Source organism: Silurus meridionalis, chromosome 27, assembly GCF_014805685.1.
Source record: "Silurus meridionalis isolate SWU-2019-XX chromosome 27, ASM1480568v1, whole genome shotgun sequence".
In the NCBI taxonomy this organism is placed as follows: domain Eukaryota; kingdom Metazoa; phylum Chordata; class Actinopteri; order Siluriformes; family Siluridae; genus Silurus; species Silurus meridionalis.
The window spans coordinates 4,646,226-4,673,083 of record NC_060910.1 but is presented as its reverse complement, the minus strand read 5'-3'; the positions used below and the strand labels follow the sequence as shown (position 1 = coordinate 4,673,083).

Sequence of the window (26,858 nt, the reverse complement as noted above, 5' to 3'; positions counted from 1 at the left end):
TTTCTTTCTTTTTTAGCTTTCTTTATTTATTTATTTCATTTATTTATTTACAGTTATTTTAATTTCATTCTTCTTTCTTTCTTTCTTTTTTTCTTTCTTTCTTTCTTTCTTTCTTTCTTTCTTTCTTTCTTTCTTTCATTCATTCATTCATTCTTTTTTTCTTTCGTTTTATTTAGCTTCCTTGCTTTTATTTTAATTTTATTTATTTATTTATTTACAATTATTTTAATTACATTTCTGTATTTGTTGCTATCTTCAGTTACAATTAATTTATTTTATTTCATTTTTCTATTTATTTCTAGCTATTTTAATTTCATACCTTTCTTTCTTTCTTTCTTTCTTTCTTTTTTTCTTTCTTTCTTTAGTTACTCTTATTTTATTTTATTTATCATTTATTTACATTTATTTTAATTTCCTTCCTTCGATCCTTCCTTCATTCCTTCTTCTCTTTCTTCCTTCCTTCCTTTCTTTTTTCCATTTTTTCCTTCTGTTTTTTTCCCCCTCTAATTTCTGCAACTTTTTTTTCAGTTTTTTAGTTTCTGTCTCTCTCTTTTTCTGTTCTGTTTTTTCCAAGTCTTTCTTATAGTTAATTTCTGTGGAAAAATAAATCTTTATTTTGTAAATAAATAAAACAAAGATGGAAAGAAAGATAAAAAGGTTTTATTATAGTGTTCATTGTTCTTTTATTTTTCCATGTTGATTTTGTCTAAATTATTTCCTGAGTATCACTTTAATAACCAACACTGATGTACTGAAATACCACATAATTAGATTAAGAGCTGCTGGGGGAAGAGAGGGAGAGAGAGAGAGAGAGAGAGAGAGAGAGAGAGAGAGAGAGAGAGAGAGCAAGAGAGAGAGAGAGAGAGAGAGCAAGGGAGAGAGAGAGAGAGGAAGAGAGGGGGAGAGAAAGAAGGAGAGAGTGAGAGAATCAGAAAAAGGTTTACTCTATCCCCAGTGTTCAGAGTCACACCTTCTCTGCTGGATACGTCGAGACGATTATTTACCCATCATGGGATTTTTGGCGTTCTTCAAAGACTTTTTCCTGGGTTTCTGGGACTACGAGACCCCAAAGATTATGGTAGTGAAGAACAGGAAGCTGGGTGTGATTTACAGATCTGTACAGCTTTTGGTCATCACATATTTCATTTGGTAAATATCTGCGTGTCTTCTATAAGGTCCATTATTAAGACTTACCTGGGACACATTACTGTTTTTTTTTCTAAAAACACATATTTATGGAGTAATTTTGTAGTGCAATAATATACTATGCAGAATAATAACAAAGCTATTACTAAAATGTTCATATATAATATTAGTATATATTCATTCTAATGTAATTTAATGGAATTATTTCTGTATAATGTCTGGGGTTTTTTTCATTTATGTAAAAAAAAAAAAAAGCACAATTTTTTTTTTTTGGCCCAAACATAGTAACAGTGTTTAAGACCACTTTGAGACAGATTTATTTCCCGAGTCGTCTGTAAAAAGATGTGCATTAATATCTAAAAAGCAGCAATGCTGTAAATAATAGTGTAGACCACAAGCATTTATTCACGATCTGGAGTGCAGTCGGTGTACTGAGACATGAAACAATGGCGTAGTGAACGAGCAATTTAATAAACAAGATTCAATTGTGACGCCCATTAGACTCACAGTAAGTGCTGCTCTTTGCTCGTGTCTATAATGTAGAAATGAGACAGGACAAATGCTCGAAGACATATACGTGTCTGTGGTGTATGCTGAAATAGAGACATTTTGTCCCCATTTGCTGTTTTAGTAACCACCATTTAACCTCCAGGGGATGGAACCACACAAAGCATTATTATCAACAGGGCCATTTTTATATTCCCTGGTTACTAACACTGTATAGACAAAAGCTTGTGGACACCTAACTATAAGATTCATGCTGCTTTTTGAACATCCCATTCCACATATAGTACCCATTTTCAGTTAAATTACACTTCTCTGGTAAGATGGTCCACTAGATTTTAGAGTGTCCTTGTGGAGATTTCTATCAGGTGCTGATGTAGGTGAGATGAGGAGGTTAGAGTTCTATTGTAGGAGATCTTTCACTCCAACCCATGTAAAGTATCTCAGCTGGCTTTGATGCCCCTCATCATCATGCTGGAACAGGTTTGGGTCTCCTAGTTCAAGTAAAGGGAAATTTTCATGCTACTACATCCAGAGACGTCCTTTACAATTGTGTGCCTCCAACTTTGTGGTAACACTTAGAGGAAGAACCACATACGGTGTCCCAATACTTTTATCAACATACAGAGGACTTTTCATTTTTCTTTAGTTATTTTTATTTCATTGCCTTCTTTCTTTCTTTCTTTCTTTCTTTCTTTCTTTCTTTCTTTCTTTCTTTCTTTCTTTCTTTCTTTCTGTCTTTCTTTTATTACAGTTAATACATTTCTTTCTTCCTTCCTTACTTTCTTTCTTTCTTTCTTGCTTGCTTGATTTCTTTTTTTACAGTTATTACATTTCTTTCTTTCTTCCTGTCTTTCTTTTATTACAGTTATTAAATTTCTTTTTTTCTTTTTTCTTCTTTCTTTCTTTCTTTCTTTCTTTCTTTCTTTCTTTCTTTCTTTCTTTCTTTCTTTCTTCAGTTCAGTCAGTGAGGCCGTTTGTTTTACAGTCACACGGTTTATTATGGAGCAAAAGAAACCAATGCAATTGAACGATTATTAGATATAATAAAAGCTCCTGTATACAAATTTTGCAATATAAATTGAACAATAAAAATGATTACTAAATCAAATGCGAATCGTTCGCAAACATTTGCGTTTCGGAAAAAAAAAAAGGATTAAACTTCTTCAGGATCTGGTAGAGAAGTTACACTGTGGGAAAACCAGCTCTTTGGGCCCCATTGGCGTTTATTAATACTTTTTAGAAAACTGCGTATCCATAACAGTTTTAGCTCCAGAGTTACTCTCCATGTCTGTTTGCAGGTATGTGTTTATCAGCCAGAAGGCATACCAGGAAACTGAGGAGCGTCCCGAGAGTTCTGTGTACACTGAGATGAGGGGAGTCGCTGTACTAGGGGATAGTGTACGGGACACGACCGAGTACGCCAGCCCGTCTGAGGTGAGAGAGGAGAGAAAAGAAAGAATACACCCTGGCAACAGCAAGAGAAAATGAAAGGAGTCATGTAAACAATTTACCAACTCAAATGATTAAACAAGAGATACCAGCCTGAATCTTTTCTACATTCTGACTGATTTTTGACTTTTGTAACCAAAATATTATGTTAATTTATGAAAAAAAGAAATGATTTATTTATTTTTAGGCACCTTTAATCCGGATCTATCTGGGACACACATGTCCATGTTCTCCTTTTAGACATTTCTGCATTTTCTTTCCAGGGTGGTGATGTCATTAATACGATACTGAAGAGGGAAGTGACACACAATCAAAGACAGGGCACATGTGCTGAGGTAAAAATCACAACCACACACACACACACACACACACACACACACTATGCAATTTTATATTAACTCTCAAACTTATTCAGTTTATGTTTCAGTGAATCACATTATATATATGTAATACACTATATGGACAAAAGTATTGGGACACCTGACTTTTCTAGCCGTATGTGGTTCTTCCTGTTACCATAGAGATAAAAGCACACAATTGTATATTATGTGTTTAGATGTAGTGGCATGAAATTTTCTCTTCACTTGAACTAAAAGACCCAAACATGTCCCAGCATGACAAAGCCATGAAGATATGCTTTACATGGGTTGGAGTGAAAGATCTCCTGCTATAAAGCTCAACTCTACTGGGATGAATGTGAACGCTGACTGCCCCCCAGGCCTCCTCACCTCACCCACATCAGAACCTGACTTTACTAACACCCTTGTGGCTGAACTGATCTCACTCAAATCTAGTGGAACATCTTCCCAGAAGAGTGGATGTTATTATAACAACAAATGTGGATTAAATGTGGAACGGGACGTCCAACAACCATGTGCTAATCTTATGTTCTGATGTCCACAGACTTTTGTTCATATAAAAATGGTCCTGTTCATAATGATGCTTTGTGTGGTTCCAACTCCTGATCTAATCGTGGATCCTGTGTGTGTGTTTTACCTCAGCATTTCAACATCCCGAACGCAAACTGCACCTCAGATGATGACTGCATCCCAGGAGAGCTGGATTTCGAAAGCCATGGTGAGAATTTGAGGATTGAACTGAAAAGGACAGAAAAAAAAACTGAAGAAAAAAGAAAATATATTCTTATATAAAATGAAAAAAAAAAAATTATAAAATAAAATAAAATGAAATGAAAAAAAATAATAATAAAACAATTAAAAAAAGTATGAAAGAAAGAAAGATAATTTCCACATACCTCTAAATTAATTTGGGGCAGTACATAAATATTATACACATTTTCTTTTTTTCTTTACTATATTATTATTATTTTTTTTAAATTATTATTATTATACATTTTTATATTATAAATCTTTTGATATTATTAACTTTTTTGCCTATTTTTTTGTAGCTATTATATTTTTAATTATTAAAATTAACACCAATAATAAATAGAATTATATTGTTATGAAGAATTTACTATGATAAATATATCATGCACTCCCTGGCTCAGCTTGATAGATCCTGTGAAAACTGTGGCTCTGTAAAACCACAAGCAATCAATTCTTGTCCAATTTTTATTAAATTTTGGTTTCTCCATCAAAAAACTTTTACGTAAATATAACATTTTAGACAAAACCAAGAACGTTCAGTTAAATAAAGTAAATTCAACAATTGTTTTTTTTTTTGGGTGCAATAGCTGAATGCATGAATCATCTCCTTTCATCACAGGTCAGAGAACAGGATACTGTGTTCCTTACTACAATTACACCTTCAAAACCTGTGAGATCAAAAGCTGGTGCCCGATCGAGGAGGTTGCTGCAGAGATGTAAATACAATATTGAATTGCATCGTTCATTGTTGTAAACAAGCAAACAAATCAGGAAAATAAAAAAAATATTTGAATAAATAATTTCTTTTTATTCCCCACAGAGAGCCTCCACTGCAAGAAGCCATCAACTTCACAGTCTTCATAAAGAACGCCATCCATTTCCCAAAGTTCAAAGTGCTCAGGTGAGGCTTCCTAATTTATTCTGGGTCAGTTCCCACCCATCAGCTCGCTCTCCAACATCATACAACAACTTCCAACCATTAAAGTAACACTGTGTGGCCAAATGTTTTGGGACACTCAGCAGTGAATCTCAGTACATTAGTGTTGCCACACACTTCAAAATTTAGTGGAACATCTTCCCAGGAAAGTGGAGGTTATTATAACTGGAAAATGAGGACTAAATATGGAATTGGATGTTTAATGTGAAAATGTGAACCCACACAACAGGTTAAAAAATTAGCACATTTCTGTCTAAATCTTAAGGAAGTACCATATATGGCTGGAGAAGTCAGGTGTCCCAATACTTTTGTACATATAGTGCATTTTTAGTCTTTTTGTTTTAGTCATTTGTGTTTCCAATCATCTTGAGCAGTATAAAAGAGTCTTAGGGTTATTATATATTCATTATTATGAAAGCCAGAAAGGTCCAAACACTGAGGTTTTCCTCTCATTTAAGGGTGAACATCAAACCAAGGAAGCCGAAGAAGCTCTTGCGGTGTCATTACCACCCTGAGACCAACCCGTACTGCCCTGTGTTCAGACTCGGCTACATCGCTGATCAGGCCCGAGAGAAGTTTAGTGAACTCTGTGAAACAGTGAGTTAACACTAATCAGAATACACAAATACTGTAAGAACATGGCTGTAGAACAAGCTCCAGACAAAAAAAAAAAACAGGGGGGCAAACACTTTTACACAGGGCCATGTAGTTTTGAATTTTGTCTTCCCTCAATAATAAAAACTGCATGTTGTGTTCACTTGTGTTCTCTTTTACTAATATTGAAAATTAGTTTGATGATCTAAAACATTAAAGTGTGAAAAAACATGCAAAAAAACAAGAAATCAGGAAATCACTTTTTCACACCACTGTAAATCCGAGAGAAATCTCACTAGAGTGGCTCATAAAAGGCAGCAAAAATTGTGACATCACAAAATGTAAGACAAAATCTTTATAGCTAGCGGAACACGATAACAGGAAGTACATCATTTTGTATTTATTTAGTCATGTCATTCTGCTAAAAAAAAACAAGCTGACGTTATACCATGATTATACTCGATTCTGATTGGCTGGAAGGTGCGAGTTCGAACTGTTGAATGCACAGATTGTTCCAGTCAATTTAATTATTATTATTTATTTGTTTATTACTACAATTTCATTTGTAAACAGGGGCATACAGATCGAGATGGCTATTGTAAATAGTTCCTAATGACGAGTGGTGGACGAAGTACACAAACCATATAATTGAGTTAAAATATGTTAATGTTAAAGTGTCAATTTAAACTTTCACTTGAGTAAAAGTACAAAAGTATTTGCCTTCAAATGTATTTAAGTAAATTAAGTAATCTGATTGATTATAACTATAATGTTTCTATTATGATTTTTGTCACAAGACTCTTTGTTTAATCAACTCAGTTTATGTCAAAAGACTCGAATGTGACTCTCAGCACGCTGATCTATTAATAGAATGATATTAATGAGTCAAACACTGATTTATATTACAATTATCACGAACCAAAACCTCCTTTTTAACTACTTATAAAAATCATGTATGATTGCGTGTTTAACCAGTTAAGATTTTATCCTCATTAATAAAAAAAGGAACGACTGATTTCACAAAATATAGCTGAGTGAAACGTAAGATATACGATTTTGAATTTTACTGAAGTTACAGTAAATGTCCTCCATTCCGAATATGCCGAAAGCGATAAAGCCACGTGATGAATTTGATGAACTGGTGAAGAAAACTTTTAAATAAAAAAAAATTGTGTAAGACACACTTATTCACAAAAATTCAGTGCATCTTTATTACAAATTATAATTTCACATCTCCTTCAGGGTGGAGTGATCGGAGCGTTTATCAACTGGAACTGCGACTTCGATGTCGATCCGTCACAATGCGTTCCTACCTACTCGTTTCGGAGGTTGGACCTGAGGAAAACCCTGACCAGCTCTGGTTACTACTACAGGTACAAGATGCTCTCCTCAAATAGTCTCTTCATATCTTTTAAATACACTTCATGGACAAACGTTTGTGGAAACCTGACTATAAGACTGGTATGTGCTTCTTTCTGAACATTCCGCATTTAGTCCCCATTTGCCTCCACTCTTCTGGGAAGATGTTCCACTAGATCTTGGAGTGTGTTTGTGGAGATTTGTGAGAGATTTGTGTGAGATTAATTTACCTACAAGAGCATTAGTAACGCCAGGTTCTGATGTAGGTGAGGTGAGGAGGCCTGAGGTGCAGTAAGCGTTCACATTCATTATGTTCATTAGGGTTGAGTTTCAGATTTGAGTCTCCTGGTTCAAGTGAAGGGAAACTTTTATGCTCCTGCATCCTTAGACAACATCCTATACAATTGTGCGTCTCCAAGTTTGTGGTAAAAGTTTGGGAAAGAACAACATAACGGTTGGAAAAAAGTGTCAGGTGTCCCCGTACTTTGTCTGTATAGAGGATTTGATTCTTACTATTTTTAGATTTGTATTTTTGTTTCTTTTTCTCTCAAAGGTTTGCCAAGTACTACCACAAGGACGGAGTGGAGTACAGAACACTTATAAAAGCGTTTGGGATTCGTTTGGACGTCATCGTACATGGACATGTAAGATCACATTACTGAAAGCTCTATTATTTATTATAGCTTTAAACAAAGACATTTTATTTTCTGCTTTGTTGTTCGAGTTTTTTTTTTTTTTGTCATTTTATCCTTTAATCCCTGTACAGCTGGTCAGAAGGGTTTGAGTTGTTTCCTGAAAAGGGAACTGATTATAGTTTGAGATGCAAGCCATATCACAGGTTTGATATGAATGAGATAAGATTGTTACCATAGCAACAGCAAATTTACAGTGGCTTGTATACACACATTGTTCCGTAATTGTAAATATGAGGACTTTTCTGAGAGCAGATGTAAAGCTGTCACTTGCTGTTTAGAACAAGGACCAACACAAAACACACAAACTTTAACTCATTATTTTCCTATCAAATCATATCAATATACACTATATGGACAAAAGTATTGGGACACCTGAGTTTTCCAGGCATATATGGTTCTTCCCCAAACTGTTTGAACAAACCTGTTCGAACAAAGAAGACTAGGAAGTAAGAGACCAAAACTTGATCCAGCATGACAATGCCCCTGATCATATAGTGTCGCTTTAACACATGAGATTTACTTACATACCATCTGCATTAGCTACAATTAAAAAAGGCTTATTTTCTCCAGGCAGGGAAATTTAGCCTCATCCCAACCATCATCAATGCGGTCACAGCCATGACCTCGGTGGGAATAGTAAGTATTGACTGTTTTTTTGACCAAAGTATGATATGATGGTCTCATATGCAGGTTTTTTTGTGGTGAGAACTAATCTTTTAACTCTCTATTAGTGCTCCATCATCTGTGACTGGATCATGTTAACGTTTATCGATAAGCACGAGGTCTACAGTGGGAAGAAGTTTGACGATGTGAGTAGAAAAAGCCCAAACATAGAGTATGAGACAAAATGAGAGCAGAATGTGGCAATGTAAAAGTAACAGCAACGCTCCTGATAGATCACATCCCAATTTATACAATTAAACTCGTACATGTGTAAAAAAAAAAAAAAAAGCTGGAAATTTATCATTAGTTACACCATGGTCAGTACTCGATTGTGATTGGCTGAAAGGTGCAGGTTCAAAAATCGAATTCACAGGAAGTTACAGTCATTTTCATTACTGGTCTAAATGAATGCGCTACATTATATATACACCTGCAAACATATCAACATGGTACAGTTACAGTTAGTGAGTGAGGGAGACAGCTATTCTGAACATTATTCTGAAAATTATTAAAATAGAGCTACACTAGATCAAATAAAATGTGTATTGTACATACAGAACTTCTCTGAAGAAGCTGGTGCTGTATGATGGCATTAATTATTACTTTCTGTTATTTTTTTTCATTCAAAACAAACAAAATCCAGGTAACTAAGAACCCCAACCCACCAGTCTTTACAGAGATCACCCTCAACAGCTATGGCTCCACCCACTCTGACCTCTCAGACGGTGTCCCGTTGTGAGACTCTGCCCCCTGTCACTCCCAGACTGCAGACTGCAATTCGAAGTGGGATAAGATTCATTATCAGGAACTTTTTATTCAAATGTAAAAGGACTTGTGGGGAATTAAAGCAAAAATGCTGGGCTACAGTCATGCTGAAATGCTGAGAGCTTCTGCTTCGAACCTATGGAATTCCTATGCTAAATTCTTCATCTTATATTAATCGAGTGCATACACAGATTATAGAATAGTTGGCATATATTGTACATAAAGTCCACATTTAATGTTGTTGAAAAATAAAAGAAATAAAACAAAGGTCGAAGTGATATCTAACACACACACACACACACACACACACACACACACACACACACACACACACACACACACACGCAACAGCCACAATCTGGCCCTTTTTTTTTTTTCTTTTGAAGACTTGCTGCCAGAAAAAGAAAGAGGAGGATGAACCTGTTCTTGTCGATGAGCCACTCTCTCCACCATAATTAGATAACGTCTTCTTCCTGTGAGATGAGCTTTCATAACGAGATTGCCAAGAGAAGCGCTTGATACATCGACCCAACTCATGCCAAAGTGTGATTAATAGCAGCTCATCGATTTTCCCCGAGCTGACACTTTTGAGGTTTATGGATCAGCGTCCGAAGAGACCAGCTTTAAACCACACCGCTGTAGACAGAGCAGCAGCAGACAGAAACTGGATCCCATATCAAGACAGAGAGCTTTTCTACAGGTTCCTGCTTAAGAGGCTTTGGGTTTTTAATACTTCCTCTTATTGTCAATGTTCAAAACAATACACCATTTTCATGCCTGTGGGTTTGCAATATTAATTCTACATATAAAAACGTATGCCAACGTTGCGGTCAACAGCAAGCAGAACATTTCGAGGGGAACAAATGATGAAGAAACTCCTGACTCGAACTCGCTACATCACCCGTGCCCTTATTTACACCATTTTTTTTAAGTAGTTGAAAAGAAGGTTTTGGGCTCGTGATAATTTGAATAGAAATCAATCAGTGTTTGACTCATTAATATAATTCTATTAATAGATCAGTGTTCTGAGAGTCACATTCGAGTCTTTTCACATTAAGTGAGCTGACTGGAACATTATAGTTATAATAAATCATAGTACTTTGGATACTTAGGTACATTCGAAGGCAAAAACCTTTGCACTTTTACTCAAGTGAAAGTTTAAATGGACACTTGTTTTATGATACAAGCCATTATTTAAATGATATAATTTAGTGCTGCTTACATATACAGTACATTATATAACCCAAAGCATATGGATATCGGTCCATCAGACACGTATGAACATCCAAATTCCGATTTTATTCCTCTTTCCAGTTATAATAAACTTAATTCTTCTAGATTTTGGGGGATTTCTGTATGATTTGAGATCAGGCAGTGAGGTTACATGAGGAGGTCTGGGGGTTCAATCAAGATTTCAGTTCATCCCAAAGATGTTCATTGGGGTTGAGATCAAGGATCTAAGCAGGACAATCAAGGTGTTCCACTTTAATCCTAATTTGTGCACAGGTGCATTGTCAATCTGGAACAGTGTTTGGACCTTCTGACATCAGTTTGGGGAGGAACCACATATGGTAAGGTATCCACAAGTATGTTGGATGAGATGGCTAATTTTATTCCCAGTTGAAAACAACTAGCAATATGATCAAGACAACCCAGGACAAGGAACGTCTAAAACATCTGGGACATTTGAAGTCTCAAGTCTTGGGGTTAAAAACTGGATAGGGCTGGGTGCAGAACTCATGCTTGATAGGTGGCTATTTATATCCTGTGATATCTCACATCAACAGCAGCTTCCCGCTCGATGTATTAAAGCAGGGCCTGAAACCAGACCTCATGAGATGCTATAGGAATTAAGCCGTAATGTGATAAAGCAAGAGTGGCACCACTTTGAAGAATAATCAGTGCTTGACTTGACATTTTACAGTAGTATGTATGAGAAATATGGTAATATAGATATTTTTCAGCAAAAATGATGCAATGATACAGCTGAGGTCATGTTTCTATCTTTTCTTACTTCGGATGACAGAGATTCATACAAAATAATTACAAAACACAAACATTCACTGATTCTCAAGAAGAATACTTAGAGTAGTGCCCTTGAAAAACCCTATGAGAGATTTACATTTCCCAGAAAACAAACTAAATTGAATCCTGCCCAATCTTAGTGTTGTTTTGCCTTGTTGAGAATCAGTGAATATTTGTAGCTTTTATAATAGTTTTGTATGAACCCAGCCATTAGGGTTGCACAAGCCAGTGCACTTTTAGTGCCAGTCCCAAGCCTGGACAAATCATGGCTTAAAACGTATCATTAGATTATTTTTTTAGACTTCCAGGTAAAAATGTGACTGTTACATTAAAATAATTAAAATAAATAGAAACATCTGGAATAAGAGGAGCGCAATAAACCCATACCGCATTCGCAGCACTTTCCCCATAAATCATACGTAAGTAAACACAAAAACAATACAAGTCACAGTTTTATTTTATATTCAAGTACAAAATATTTAAACCCAACACATCATATACTTTATCATCGTTTACCTAAACAATGTTCTGAAATATGGTTAAAAAACATCTTCATACAATACAAAATGTAAAAAAAAAAAAAAAAAGAAGAAAATTTGTACAAAAGTGCTACAAAATCTACACGTACACTATGATCACAAAAACACAACACACACACACACACACTAACTGTTCATCCTCAGGATCCAGTCGATGTTCTCCAGCAGGAAGTTCATGTTGTAATGGGCAGCGATGCTTCTGAACACATCAACCTGCTCTGTGAAGCTCTGAAAAACAAAATGCAACAAACTCCTGTCAGCCTTCGAACAAAAAAAAAATTGTGTGTGCAGCTAAAATGCACACACAATGTACAAATACTCTAGAATTTAAAAATCAACATAAATAATAAGCAGAAATGAAGGATGTGTTTAACAGTTTGGAAAAGAACCACAGAGCAGCAAAGGTCAGGTGACCCCGTATTTATGGAAATATAGTGTATACTGAACACTAAAAACCATGATAATCACCTTGGTGCTGAAGGTCAGACTGAAGTCTCCAGCGCAGCTGCAGTACAAAGGCATGTTGGCTTCTTTCACCCCTCGGCATTTAGCGCACTCCTGTACGCGGATTAAAAAAAACGTCACATCAGCAACACAGTGCAAAATATTACTGTAGAAGTTCTTTTCGATGAACAGCGTTCTACAAGGTCAAACGAACGACACGTAGAGCACGGGAAAATGTTCCTCCTTTACAGAATACTTCCCGTATTCCCGTAATGCACAGTAAGAAAATACTCTCACTCGATGGTTAAATACATGAGAAATATGAAACAGGGCTAGGAAAGGTGAGCTAGATTTTATGCACCTTGATGCCCATATAATATCATTTAGGGCAATATGATCCTTGGTCTCAGATCCATGGCTGTCTCTTTCTTACCAGGTCCTGCAGAGTGTAACTCATCAGTTTTTTCTGCAAAGCCTCCAACAGAGCCGTCTCGATGTAGTCTGTGTCGTACTGCGCCTGGCAGTTCGAGCAGAACCACTGTGGCAGGACCGAGCCGTCCTAAAAATAAAGGGAAAGAAAGGTGGTTTATACTTGTCACATGTACTTCACAGCACGGTAAAATTATTTCTTCGCATTTCCTAGCGATGTTAGCTGGGGTCAGCCATGATAAAGTGCCCCTGGAGCACTAAGGGGCCTTGCTAAGGGGCCCCAAAAGTGCCAGCTATGCTTGAATTCCTGACCTTCTGATCAGTTACTTAGAGCCTTACTAACCGGTGCAACCGAAGGGTCCTTGCACAGGTCGAGGTCGCGGCAAAAATTGCACTGGTGACAGATGACCTCCGGCAGGACGTACGAGTTGCAGGGGTCACGGAATTGAGCATCCTCGGAGAACTCTCCGACCTCCACCAAGCGCAGGAGATCCCGCTTCAGTTTATTTACCTGGTTCACGATGTTTGCGTCCAGTGAGAGAACCTGTTTGGGGAATTTCTTCTTTTAATAAACACGACTTTATGTAAAAATATATATATATAATCCAAAACAAACAAAAATAAAGTATATATAGGAATAGACAACATATTGCTTCAAAATATAGAGAAAGGTAATTCAGGTTAAAGGTATCATAATCAATCAGAGGAAAATACTCAACCCAAACAATCTTGTTACACGTACAGATAAACCCCCACTGACACCGTTTAGTTTATAATGACAGGGTCTTATTAAAGTCAGGTACTTATATAGATGAGATGAAGAGGCCTGGTCAGTTCACATTCATCCCAAATATGTTCAATAGGGTTGAGGTCAGAGCTCCACTTTTTTCTCACAATTTTCCACTCCAACCTTGAAGTCAACCGATTGATTTTGCTGCAAACTAGGCAGAAACACAAAACCATGTGTTTACCTTCTGCACTTCTGCACAGAAAACATAACTTTCCCATACCAGCAGGTGGCAGTAGTCTGTATTCAGCATGCAAACAGAGAAACCGGAAGAACTAGAACTGTAAATATATAAAGCAAGCAGTGTTTACACCTGCTATGACTGCTAACAGACTCATGTAGCTTTTTTCAGTAATGTCTGCTAAGGAGCAAAGACAAGAGCAAGAATGATAAGTGTCTGCGTGTTCCCTCTTTACTCAGTCATTATTTGCTTTCATCAGCTAAGCTGAAAAGCCAATCGGAAGTCTCTTTGTCACCGACGAGCCCCGCCTCCAACTCGACATGCAGAATCAGCCGAAAAACAGCAGACAACTTTTGATTAGAGCGGGAACACACTCTCCGGCTTTTAGTTCTTATCCTTCTTTCTTAATTTAGCCTCATGGGTTATATACGATGCTACTTTTGGAGAGAGAATGCGTACAGTTGGAACGGTATTGTTAGTGAACCTTCAGGAACTCTTTAGGAAGCTGAAAACCCGAAAAACACAGATGTGTGTTCTTACCTGACAGACATATTTGATGAACTCCAGCGCGGGGTTGTTGAGGGGCAGATGTGATCCGGGCAGCACGGGGAACATCTCAGATGGCTGAGCCACGCTGCGTGTTCCACACACCTTTTTCTGGATCTTCTGTGTGATGGTGAAGATGTTCTGAGTCAGCTCGCTAGACACGTACTCCTGAGAGAATGTGATCATGCCTGCAAATATTGACACACAGACCCGGGTTTATAGTGGAGCTCAGCGCTCAGTTCAACAAAACACATCTCTGATGGAATGGAAATGCACTGGCAGCATGCACATTTTAAAAGGCTCCAAGAATGCTGAATGGTATACACAGGTTTTAGAGCAACAAACCCTTCCATCCAGAAAACATATTTTTCAGGAAAGGTCCTGCATATTTGAGCAAGACAATGCTAACTGCATAATGCGCTATTACAATAGCATAACTTCATAGTTCCGAGTGCTAAATTGGCCTGCCTCCAGTCTAAACCTTTCAATAATTAAAAACATTTGCCGCATCATGAAACGAAAAACACAACAAAAAACACCCAGAACTGTTAAGCAGCTAGAATCCTGTATCAGACACATATGGGACAACATTCCTCTCCCAAAACTTCAGCATCTGATCTCCTCAGTTCCCAGATGTATACGGACAGAAGACGTGATGCTACACAGCGGTAAACATGGACCTGCCCCAACTTTGAGACCTGTTGCAGCCATCTATTCTCAATATGATCGTAATTTTTTCTAGAAAAGCACAATTATGAATTGAATCAATTAATTTAATAATGAACAAATAATATTAAAAATATATTGTATTTATGTGAGCATGTAATATATATATATATATATATATTTCCTAATAACGTATGCATGATTTTGCTTTTCAGAATCAGAATCATGAAGATAAGAATCCTACCAGGAAGTGCGCTGATGTCACCAGCAGCTGGTTGGGACACTTGGCTTCCGCCCCTCCTTTTTATAGGCGTGGCTCCAGGAGCATTTCGCCTGAGCTCCTCCCTCATGCTGTGATACACAGCGGCAATATATGCTGTCAAGAGAACAAAAAGAGAAACGTTGTAAAACAAAACAAAAAGGAAAAAATATGTGAATCCTAATGAAATAAAATGACTTATCTGTGATTCAATAAAAAAAAAATCTGAAACTAAAATCATCATGTACCTGAGATGATCATAAGGAAGTATTTCTGACAGGAAGCAGCCTGAGGTAGATACTGCATGATGTTCCAGTTGCTCTCAATCAGGTCCTCCACCTCATCCTCATCTTCACTTCGCTCTTCCTCCAATTCCTCCTCCTCCTCCTCCTCACTGGCCTCATCCTCTCTTTCCTTCTTGCCTTTCTTTTTCTTGTCTGTGCCAGTCTGCTTTTTTAAAATCAGTTTACAAAAAAATGTGAGGGTTGGAACCTCTGTGCTCAATTGTACTGTATAATTTATTATCTATTTACTACAGAAAAAGCACCGAATTCCTGGTTCAGCCTCAGATTAAAGGTAACAATCTATTCAACATACCTCTCCGTACAAGATGCTGGAGGGCACTTTGCCTTTCACGCCTCCGTGGTTAGCCGGATCCATCCACAGGAGGAACTCCCAGCATCGGGAAAAGGTGATGGACAGTGAGTGGAAGATCTCTCGAGAATGGATGCTGATTTAAAAAAGGAAGAACGTTTAAATAGTGGTGAGCCATTAGGGCCAGCTGCTAGTATAATAGATATACTATCTCTGCTAGTATAAACTCTGTATTGTATTATTCCCAATAGTCTATTCTCTTCATTTCAAAGTTTTTCTAGTGGATGTAACTGTATGTTTATGTTTGAGTTTCCATCCAATCAGAAATCAGCCCGCCGCATCACGGGTCAAAGGATCTGCAGTGAGGCCTACAGAAACGGCTTTAACCAATCAGATTTCGAGTTGGCAACACCAGGGCCATCTAGCAGGCGTACAATAATGTAGCTGTAGCCAAGTACGCAAGCTCAAATATATTCATGTGAATTTAATAGTTGTTTTTTCTTTAAACCACAATTCCACAGAGAAGAAATTGATTTATACACAGATACACTAACAAGGCCATTTTCAAGAAGGACCTTTCCAGAAAAGTTGTGAGGAAAAGTCAGCCAAAACAAAGCTTTTTCATGAACTATTTGTACGTTTGTGTTTTCTAAACTGTAGAATTTGCACACAAACATTACATTTGCCCTGATTTAAAATCCCTAGGAAAACATTAACACAGAAAATGCACGGAAAACCCGAGGTGATTTCATGAGGTTAATATCGATAGACGTATTGATGTGGCTGCAGTGAAAGGAGACTTGTGTTCATTTGGTTTCTGGATTTAGTAACACCATTCATTCTTGGTATGTGCGATACCTGTCCTTAAATGAAGCGCTCTGTTTTGTGTTTTTCTATAATATTGATGGTTTCTATAACTGGGCCTTATATAATGGTGGTATTTAAAGATAAATTGATTCAGGTAGAACATTGGTGAAGGTCTAGGGGTGAAATGCACGACCTGCCACTGAGTTTGAAACATTGTAGTCTTTTTTTTTTTTTCTTAACCCCAATACAATATTGTTTTTCTGCTTATACTGAAGGATTCCAAAGATTCAACAATTATTTGACTATATAGTTTGTAATTATGAAATCTTTTATGGATTGTACGACGGTCTTTTATATAAAATTAAAGCATCACGTCAATTGTTTGCTGGGATACTATTCAGGATCCAAATGTACAATCGTTTCAATTAACCCGTAAATATTAGCACCTCTGTAAAAACTACAACATGTGAGGAGCATCAGTTCAGACCTTTTGGTGATGTACTCCACATAGGAGATGGCGTCGTCGATGCGCCGTTTCTTGGTACTGAGGATGATGCGGTTGAAGTTACCGTAGACCACGGAGGAACCCAGCCGCTTAAACTCAGCAACCAGCCTGTATAGGTGTTATGAAAAGAATGAAAAGAATACTACTACTTTAGAGTTTAAGGAAATATTATGGCATCAATCTTAGAATGTAATAAGCACAGTATTGATTGTGGGAGCGGTGCGTCACTCACTGGAGAAAAATCTTCTTCATCATGTTGAGCAGTGTGCGGTGCAGCGCCGGGTCGTACAGGAGCGAGCTGGGGGAACGCAGCCAGCGGTAGAAGTGCATCACCTGGTTATCTGCGTACACATTATGGTATTGTGTGATCTCCCGCACCCAGCTAACCACCATACTCTTCAGGATCCTACACACACAAAAAAAGCCTGTCACAAATACATCCATACACCATCTATCCATCCATCTATTCACATCTATTTATCTATATGTAACACAGACACACACCTGAAAGTGTTAGAACAGAGTGCAGTTTCATCGTAACTAGCCACAGCGTTCGCCCCCTGGTTTCCTGAAATCATGTCCTCCAGTGATGCGTGCTGGATGACATCAAAGCTGACGCCTGCGCTAGCCCCGCCCTCCATGTCGTTCACGTGCTGCGACTGAAGGATGGTGTTTACAGCCAAGCTCTGAATGTCCAACTCCACACACACTAAACAAAATAAATAACTTCTGATTTGATGCATGAAAATGTAGCATATTTCCAAATACGTTCCATTTAGATCATCTTTCCAATGAGTACCCGTAGAGAAGCATCCCGGAGTGTTGATCTCCACAGAGCCGCGCTCATCGCTCTCCATCACCAGACGGCTATCGTCTGCTTCTTTGCCCCCGAGATCGGGTCTGGCTGTGGGTGAAAGCCAGAGCAGGTGGTTGTGCTTTCGCAAGTGACGTGCCAGAAAGAGGTCCGAACCAAATATGGAGATGTCCTCAGGTAGGTTCCCTACAGGCAAGTGATAATACCTGCGCAGTGGATCCGAGCGTAGAATGGTAGAAAAAAAAAAAAAAATCATAAAAAAACATAGTATATAATAAAAACTAATTTAAAACAATTGCAGTGTCATTATGCCATTGACAACACTAATTTGGGACGAGTAAAATGTAAAAAAAACCCAGAATGCAATAACTTGCAAATTTAATAAATCTATATTTTATTGACAGTCAAAGAAAAAAACATATCAAATATTTAAACTTAGAATATATACCATTTTCAAGAAAAACTAATTCAGCTCATTTTGAATTTGATGGCTTCATCAGGTCTCAAAAAAGTTGGCACGGGGCCATGTTTACCACTGTGTAGCATCACGTCTTCTGTCCGTATTCATCTGGGAACTGAAAAGACCAGATGCTGAAGTTTTGGGAGAGGAATGTTGTCCCATATGTGTCTGATACAGGATTCAAGCTGCTCAACAGTTCTGGGTGTTCTTTGTTGTGTTTTTTGTTTCATGCTGTACAAAATGTTTTATAATGGTGAAAGGTCTAGACTGCAGGCAGGCCAATTCAGCACCCGGAATCTTCTACTACAAAGTCATGCTATTGTTAAAGATATGCAGTATGCAGTAAGAATTGTCTTGCTTAAATATGCAAGGCCTTTCATGAAAAAGACGTTTCCTAGATGGAAGCATTTGCTGCGCTAAAACCTGTATATACAGTTCAGCATTGATGGAACCTTTCTAAATGTGCATGCTTGCTCATTCCACAGGCACTAATGCACTTAACTCTGATAACATGCTTGATGGCCCCTCTTCTCTTCTTCACCATGCTCTCTGGAGAACATGGTGCCTACGGTTTCCAAAAAGAAAAAAAAATTTCCATTCGTCTGACCACAGAACAGTTTTCCACTTTGCCTCAGTACATTTTAAATGAGCTTTGGCCCATAAAGGAAGGCGACATTTCCGGATCATGTTTACACACCCAGCCTTCTTTGCAGGTTTTCTTCTTTCTATTTACAGACAATGATTTCTGGAGGTGTGAATGAACCCATGCAGTGATCTCCATTGCAGAATCATAACTGCTTTAAATGCAGTGCCATCTGAGGGTCTGAACATCACAGCATCAAATATACATTTTCACCCTTGTGCACAAAGATCTTTCCAGATTCTTTGAAAGATTTGATGATATTACTTGCTGTAAATGATGAGATATTTAACTGTTGGTATTTAAGATTGGTGAAGCTCTGCTCATTACTTCTGAGAGACTCTTCCTCTATAAGATGCACTATTTATACCCAATCGTCTTACTGACCTGTTGTCAATGAACCTCATTAGTTGCTAAATGTTTGTTTAAATTTAATAACACTTACTTTATCTATATTTTTGTTGCCTCTGTACGACTTTTTTGAGACGTGTTGCAGCCATCAAATTCAAAATGACCTTATTTTTTCCTTAAAATGGTGCATTTCCACAGTTTAAACATTGCATATGTTTTCTATGTTCTATTGTGAATAAAATATGGGTTTATGGGATTTGCATTCTATTTTTAATGAGAATTTACACAGTGTCCCAACTGCCGTCTGTCTGTCTGTCTGTAATCTCTCCATCAACTTAAAAGTGTGTGTGTATACCTGGCCATATCAAAGGCTTGTGAAAGACAGCTGTCCAGGTTTAGGTAGTGTTTGATCATTCGGCGTGCGCCGTGTCGCTGCCAGTCCAACACGTTGTAGCTGATGTCGTCAGTCACATGCACGGGAACCACGGGGAACTCCTCCAGCACGCTCATGCCTGCCGCCAGACGCCGCAGCTCCCAGTTAGACTGCACAGCGATCAGAGTAGGACCCGACGCTCCTCCTACACACACACACACAAATACAACTTTACAAAACATTAGACGAAGAATCCGAAAGCTCAAATCCAAGGATGTCAACCTACAGAACACTGATTAACCATGACTGAAAAAGCTCTTATAGAAAAATATCCTTATATAAAAATGTCTTTATACATGCAACCTGGCAATGACTACAGATTGTGTTATCATTAAGGTTATAGCGATGATTGACCTGCATTTCCTCTCTTCTTTTTTTTCTTGTTTGTCACAAAAGCTCAAAGCTCTCCATTTTAAAGACTTCCTGTTTCAAAGTGCCGTCAAGAATATTAAAAGAAGCCATGATTTCATTTCTAAATGTAGAAATTGGCCTTGGATTACATAGTGTGTGTGTAATAGAAGTCTCTGTGTTGCTTTGAAGAAACGGTATTGTATTATTAAAAAACAAACAACCTTTTTTGCAATATACAGTACAGAGTCACTGTGGTAAATGTGGTGTATTAAGCCTGCAGAGGCGTCTTGGAGGCCGCGTACCTTATAGCTTAGCAGAATACGCTGCACCGCACGGTAAACGGCCTTCACGTCGTTCTCAGCACGCACTTCAAATAGGTGCTTCTCTGGAGGCAGCAGCTCCTCTGAGGTCTTTTCTAACAGTGCAGTGCGCTCCGCTCCATACAGAGTACTCAAGTTTGGCATCTGGTTACTCCGGACCTGCAGCGGGGTCACAAAGGGTCAGAAATATGATAAACGATGGCGTTCTTATATACACTACTACGACTACTAAATATCAGAATATGTAATACATCAGAATATGTAATACATATGTAACGACATCAGAATAAAACAAAGCAGTTCATCAACATCAGGGTTCTGGAGGTTTCACCAAGTCAAATGTAAGACTTTTTAAGGGTGATTAAGAATAAAGTTTAAGACCCAGAGGAAACCCTGATTATATAATGGAATGTGCCTCTCACAGTGTCGAGGACGAAGACGCTGGCTTTTCGCTGAGAAGGGATGAAGAGACCGAACAGAGCCTTGTGGCCCTGACTGTGATGGTACAGGTAGATGTGTCTCACACTGCCTGCAATACAAACCATAAATTCAGACTAAAAACAATCACTGCTGATTATAGAACTATAATTAGAAACCCAAGGTAGGGGAAAAAACAATCCTTTATGTAAACTGAAATGTCTGGGGATTTTCTTAACTCTCAGTGTGTAGCTAAAAGTGTTACCTGGCTCCAGGTAGCCGAACTGAGCGAGTGACCTCATCTCCAGGTGCTCCAGCTCGAAGGTGTCGGCTTCTCGGCCAGCCAGCGCTCTCACCACCTGCTTATTAACCATACACATGCAGCCAAGCTGCACCAGAGCCCGGAAAAGCAGGGGTACCTGCAAGAACAGAGAATCTAATCGTGAACAGTGCTATGAAACCCTTACACCATATGGTAAATGTTTAACACACGACAACTGAATACACTCTGACTCACAAGACCGAAGTCAGAATGCAAACAGGAACCCTAAGATGATATGCGGGAAAGTTTCAGGATGTAACACAGAATAAACAGAGTGTCAGTTCTTCATCTGTTAATCCCAAACCTCGGACACGTCTCCTCTTCACGTATTGAATGAATGAACCTCCAGAAAGCTCACTGAGAGCTGATTGTTTAATATTCTTTTAACTCTATATTTTTTTCGTTTTACCATAAATGCATAAACATAAGTCACCGAATCACTGTATACTGTAAACACTAAACTTAAAAAGAGCTGCAAATTGAAATGAAACGTCACATTTTTGCTCCATTGGAAGCCACTGCGAGTCGATATCATTTATTAAATTTTTTGTTTTTTTAAATAAAGAAATTGAATTTTATTAGCAATTCATTATAGCAATTGAGACACACGTTATGCAGCTGCAACATAACCGGTTATTTACTGCATTATTGATATGATAATGATCAAATATAAATGTCCAATTATTCATTCATTATTAATTTAACTGTTTTTTGATTTAAACCAATTGAAAAAATTCAGTTTAATATCTGTTTCATTCAAAAAGGAAATGGCGATGATAAAACCAGTCTCTGTGTTCTTGGTTGATCTGGAGAAAATGATCAATCAATAAAGTATATCATACAATATCAGAGTAACTACTCACTTAACATAAAGATTTTTGTTAATAGGTAATAATTCTGAATAATTATAAAAAACTGGCCTATTTTTATTATTATTTTTAACCAAGTTATGTTTTTAAAATGCACAAATTCAATCTATAAAAATGTTACTTTATATTAATTTTTTATTGTATATAACATGTATATAAACATTAGTGTTATTACATTAATATTTATTTATACTTAAACTTACATTCATATTAAATCATACACATTTAAATATTACATTTATTATATTACATATATTATATATATTTATGTTATTCACAGCTGGGTTTTTTTTATAATTTGGTGACTTCTAGACAATTTTAGCCAGATACTTTTATAACAACAATGCAAGTCAATCAGCCATCGTAAATTATTTAAGGGTGCCAAAAATTGCGATCGCAATAATTTCACTATACCTGCCCTACTTTATCCATAGATAATTGAGCCTTTGACATTCAGCTCCATTTACATTGAGAAGTAAAATGATGCTTTATATGGCTGATATCAGAACCGTCTGTCTGTTCCATTACCTGGGTCTCGTAGACGCCCTCTATGTCTGGGGCAGAAAGGTCTGCATTGATCTCATTGATGTGTTCCTGATACATGTCCTCAGGCACGGAATACTGGTACAGATAATACACCACGTTGGCGCGTGGCAAAATACGGTTCACCTAAAAAAAAAAATATTAATAATTTTTTCTCATTCAATGGCACCCAAATGAAAACCAGTGTCTCGATGAGGACAAACCTTTTTATATGTGGCTCCCTCTTCCTGCTTGGGTACTTTCTGATTGACATAAAACACTCGCGGGATATTAAGCTTCATGCAGTGCAGGTCAGTGCCGATCACCGCCCATAGCTTAAACAGGCCTGGCTGACTGGTTTCGGCAATCTAGAGGATAGAGTTCCAAATAAATATACAACCCCAATTCCCAAAAAGTTGGGACACTGTGTAAAATGTGAATAAAACCAGAATGCAATGATTTGCAAATCTCAAAAACCCATATTTGTATTCACAATAGAATATTTGGTGCATCAGGAAACAGAAAACACAACACCCATAACTGTTGAGCAGCATTAAATGAACCCCAGCCCTCCTCAATAATCATCAGCATCTGATCTAATGCTTTTGTAGCTGAATAAATACAAATCCCCACTTCTAACATTTAATCCAGAGCCTTTCCAGAAGAGAAAAGTACATCTGGAATGGGATGTTCAAGAGGCTGATTGTTAGGTGTCCACAAACTTTTGATTGTATAGTGTACAAATAAATTTCAAACATTTTGTTTTTGTTTTAAATTCTCCAAATACGCAGCATCATTTTCACCTCTCTGCTCTGATTTGTTGTAGACACTGTCCTACCTGGACTATTTGCCAGGGCATGTCCAGGATGCTCCGCGCTGTCCTGCGAAGAAAGTTTCCCAGCCCCGTGGTTGGTCCGTCCCTGATGACTCCGCCTCCAGTTGGCTGAGCTTCTCCATCTAGCATGCGCCGCTTCTTCCGACGCTCTTTCCTCTGCCGGATCTGCAGCTCCCACTTCTTCTTATGGTAGCGCAGCCACACCAACCTTTCCTCCTACGCACAGAATTTGATTTATACTATTATTTTTTTATAAAATTATAAAATTTTATTAGTTGTGTAACGGTACACGTATTCATTCCGAAATTTTGGGTACAGGGTTTTTGACACCAATCTTTATTATGTGCGGAACATGGTTAAAATCATAGTGAGTTCCCTCAGGAATGTATTAAGTGGCGGACCACAACTTTGTTTAGTCTCCTTCGAGTGCATTCTTTTTTTTTTTTTATAAAACATACACAACAATGCCAAAAGTATAGAAAAAAAAAAAACTAAAAAGAACTAGATTTGTCGCAGTGTCACTGTGGCTACTTACTCCGTACCGGAAAAAGTATTTGTTCTGTGTAAACAAATCATTCATCCTGCCTGCTCTATTTGATGGTGTTTTTGCTGGGTGATGCGTGTCCTTTCTATAATACTGTGCTATGAGCAGTACCTGTGTTGTACCCATAGGCGGAGGAGGACCCAGTATCTCTCTCCAGGACTGTGTCAGCTCCAGCTCCTGAGACTCGGTCTGGCTGTCCTCACCCTGAGATGCTCGCTTCCTCTTAGTACTAATGAGGATGGCAGGTTGTATAGGGCGCTGTGGAACCCCAAAGTCCTCCATATCAGGGGTCTTTCCAGACTCCATCTGATTGGCTACCTAAAAGATAGATAGAGAGAGAGAGAGAGAGAGAGAGAGAGACAGATTAAGCAGAGGGACAGAATTTATTTTATGTATATGAGTATGGGACACCGCACACCTGTCTCTTTCCTTCACTTGTGAACAGCTCACTGATTTTCTTCTGTTTGTAGATGTCATTTTTTTCCAAAAGCTTCTTATGCAGCCAGTCTGGGTGGCGAACTCGCGGCACCGGGTTCTTCACCTGAAAAAACGCACAAAAAAAAGAAATATGGAACCAGCAGAAAATAATAAATAAAGATATAAAAATCTGTACACTCAAACGCTGTCAAATTTCCTCTTAGAAATGTCCAGATATTAAACATAAATCATCAGTTTATGGCTTTATACAAAGATTTCATAATGGTGTTTCACATGACCACTCTTGAGTAGATTAAGTTTGCCTGTTTCTCTCTCTCTCTCTCCGGTGTGCTCTTTCAACCTGTATTTTCGAATAAACTTTTATTTTTTAATAAATCCATAATTAAATGTTTATTAAAAATTTGTTTATTTTAAACAAATGCCTCTAGCTCTGTAGTAAACGAAATGTGAGATAAGGCTTACAATTAAAGTTATAGACTGAAACTATCTGCAAAAATCCATCGTGATAGTTTTTCCGGGTTGCGTTTGTGCTGGAGTGCCCGAGAAGGTCCATGGTCATTAATCAGTTTGAGAGCGGCCTCTAGAGGCGAATCACTGACACCATGTAATGTTTGTTTTGACACATTGAGACTGTACTTCAATCATGTTAGTTGCATTAAAACAAAGTTTATTCCAAAGTAAACAAAATTTTAATTAATTTAAAAAAGTATTAGTAAATTAAATGAACAAACAATAAACAGTACTTCCCACAGTGTTTAGTTAACGGAATCTTACTTTATATATGGTAACATACTATATTATAGTGTATTGTAGTGTAGTGTAGTGTGGTGAATTGTATTATAGTGTGTTGTGTTGTATTGTAGTGGATTATAGTGTATTGTATTGTATTGTAGTATATTATAGTGTATTGTAGTGTAGTGTATTATAGTGTATTGTAGTGTATTATAGTGTATTGTAGTGTATTATAGTGTAATATATTGTATTATAGTGTATTGTTGTGTAGTGTATTATATTTGTATAAAGTGGTGGGCCGCAAGTTTGTTTAGTCTCTGCCTCACACTTTCAGCATGCTATCTATCTATCTATCTATCTATCTATCTATCTATCTATCTATCTATCTATCTATCTATCTATCTATCTATCTATCTATCTATCAAAACATTCAACAGTATTATTTTACCTGCTGTAGTGCTGCTGGAATGGTGATGATCTTCTGAATGGCACTTCCCAGTCTCTCGATGTAGTAACCCCAGTCCAGGATCTGAAAAAACACCACCGCAGACGTCACAACACTTTTACATGGTCAATCGCGAAGCAAATGAAGGGAACAGTGGCGAACTGTGTTACAGTCAAGTATGTAGATAATATCAGGACATACTGATCTGATGTCCATGTCATGGAGGCTGGGCATTTTCAGCCATTTGCGCAGGAAATGTTTCTTCACGCTAGCTTCAGCCTGGAATATGGCCAGAGGAATCGCCCTTTAAAGGATAAATAAAAAAAAAGATGAATAAAACATTTATTCATGCATTATTTCATGCAGTTTTCTCAAAATAGCCATATTCATTCTGTAAACTTGATATCGCCATTTATTTTATTTCACAGCAGATTTGGGGGTGTATGGCATTTCAGCACAATGATATTACGTCAAACGACAATTATAAACTATGTAAGAACTTGTGTAGGTCAGAACGTTAGGAATGTTATTCTCGCTCTTCTTCACCTCTCGGTAACAGGAGAGCCCTCAGGTTTGCGAGAGATGACGTAGCGACAGCTTAGCCCGGCGTCCTTGACCATCTGATCTCCGAGAAACTCGGCCAGGCGTTTGGCCGTGCTGATGGACGTAGATTTCTGCTCGCCGTAATCCTCCAGTTTTCTGGACATGGAGCGGTTTTCTGAAATCAGCTCGAAGAGCTCAGCGTCCGGCATGTTGGCTGCCTGGAGAGGGAGAGACACACGTTTCAGGTGGGAATAAAAAAATGGAAGTGTATTTAAATTTAAATTTGTAAAAGGGGCTCTGGTGGTGGGGGCGTGGCCGAATGCTGGTTTGTAAATGGAGGGCGGAGTCAGAGAAAGTGAGTGGTAAGGATTAACACCTGTGCGTTTTATGTACATCTTCAAGAACTTCTCTTAAAAAAAAATACAAATAAATCTCATGTCAATCGTAAAAACACACCCACACACTTACTTATATACACATATGTATTACCCAAATGGGATCCAAGAAATGTAAACCATTGTAGTGCTAAAACGATTCCTTGAGTAACTCGAGCAATTCGAATACAAAAAAAAAAGAAAGAAAAAATCCTCGATGTTCGTTTAGTCCATTTAACTACACACCAAGTACTGCGTTTCCCCACGGACCATTATTACTGACGCACCACCTGCTAAACTATTCTGTGCTCTGAACAGGTAAATTTTCAATAAGAGTATATTCTGAAGTATTTTATTCCTCCTACCCCACAATATTTTTACAATCTAGAGAAAATACGGTTTTGACTTGCCCACAAAAAAGGTTAGTTCCTTTTATCACTTA

The 26,858-nt window shown here is 37.7% G+C and overlaps 2 protein-coding genes and 1 long non-coding RNA gene across 3 annotated transcripts in view; 1 reads left to right on the top strand and 2 right to left on the bottom strand.

The window, feature by feature from the left end:
• Positions 1–949: 949 nt before the first annotated feature.
• p2rx2 (purinergic receptor P2X, ligand-gated ion channel, 2) lies at positions 950–9,460 on the top strand. The gene is made up of 12 exons (XM_046842213.1): positions 950–1,149; positions 2,952–3,087; positions 3,366–3,437; positions 4,104–4,179; positions 4,831–4,927; positions 5,032–5,112; positions 5,607–5,745; positions 6,985–7,115; positions 7,655–7,745; positions 8,367–8,432; positions 8,528–8,605; positions 9,103–9,460. The coding sequence occupies exons 1-12, from the start codon at positions 1,010–1,012 to the stop codon at positions 9,196–9,198; spliced, it is 1,203 nt and encodes a 400-aa protein (XP_046698169.1). The 5' UTR covers positions 950–1,009; the 3' UTR covers positions 9,199–9,460.
• Positions 2,987–4,172, bottom strand: LOC124380903. Its single transcript, XR_006924750.1, has 3 exons — positions 4,099–4,172; positions 3,294–3,389; positions 2,987–3,118 (listed from the first exon to the last, which is right to left on the bottom strand). It is a non-coding gene; the product is annotated as an uncharacterized LOC124380903 (long non-coding RNA).
• Positions 9,461–11,688: 2,228 nt separating the features above from the next.
• The window catches only part of pole (polymerase (DNA directed), epsilon), a 32,702-nt gene continuing 17,532 nt past the window's right edge, over positions 11,689–26,858 (bottom strand). The window contains 24 exon segments of the mRNA XM_046842154.1: positions 11,689–12,016; positions 12,257–12,346; positions 12,666–12,791; positions 13,005–13,205; positions 14,170–14,363; positions 15,086–15,217; positions 15,349–15,550; positions 15,698–15,830; positions 16,989–17,114; positions 17,239–17,412; positions 17,511–17,715; positions 17,806–18,026; positions 19,627–19,846; positions 20,354–20,534; positions 20,798–20,904; positions 21,058–21,211; positions 22,512–22,652; positions 22,730–22,873; positions 23,344–23,556; positions 23,996–24,202; positions 24,303–24,425; positions 25,503–25,583; positions 25,701–25,803; positions 26,046–26,260. Of these exon segments, the coding sequence (XP_046698110.1) occupies positions 11,915–12,016; positions 12,257–12,346; positions 12,666–12,791; positions 13,005–13,205; positions 14,170–14,363; positions 15,086–15,217; positions 15,349–15,550; positions 15,698–15,830; positions 16,989–17,114; positions 17,239–17,412; positions 17,511–17,715; positions 17,806–18,026; positions 19,627–19,846; positions 20,354–20,534; positions 20,798–20,904; positions 21,058–21,211; positions 22,512–22,652; positions 22,730–22,873; positions 23,344–23,556; positions 23,996–24,202; positions 24,303–24,425; positions 25,503–25,583; positions 25,701–25,803; positions 26,046–26,260 (3,795 nt within the window). The 3' untranslated portion in view covers positions 11,689–11,914.

What these genes read in the sequence shown, in the direction of transcription:
- p2rx2 (XM_046842213.1), top strand. Translation starts at nt 1,010, where the DNA reads ATGGGATTTTTGGCGTTCTTCAAAGACTTTTTCCTGGGTTTCTGGGAC. An exon ending in GCTGGATTTCGAAAGCCATG is followed by an intron (nt 4,180 to 4,830) that starts GTGAGAATTTGA and finishes CTTTCATCACAG; the next exon opens with GTCAGAGAACAGGATACTGT. An exon ending in CCATGACCTCGGTGGGAATA is followed by an intron (nt 8,433 to 8,527) that starts GTAAGTATTGAC and finishes ACTCTCTATTAG; the next exon opens with TGCTCCATCATCTGTGACTG.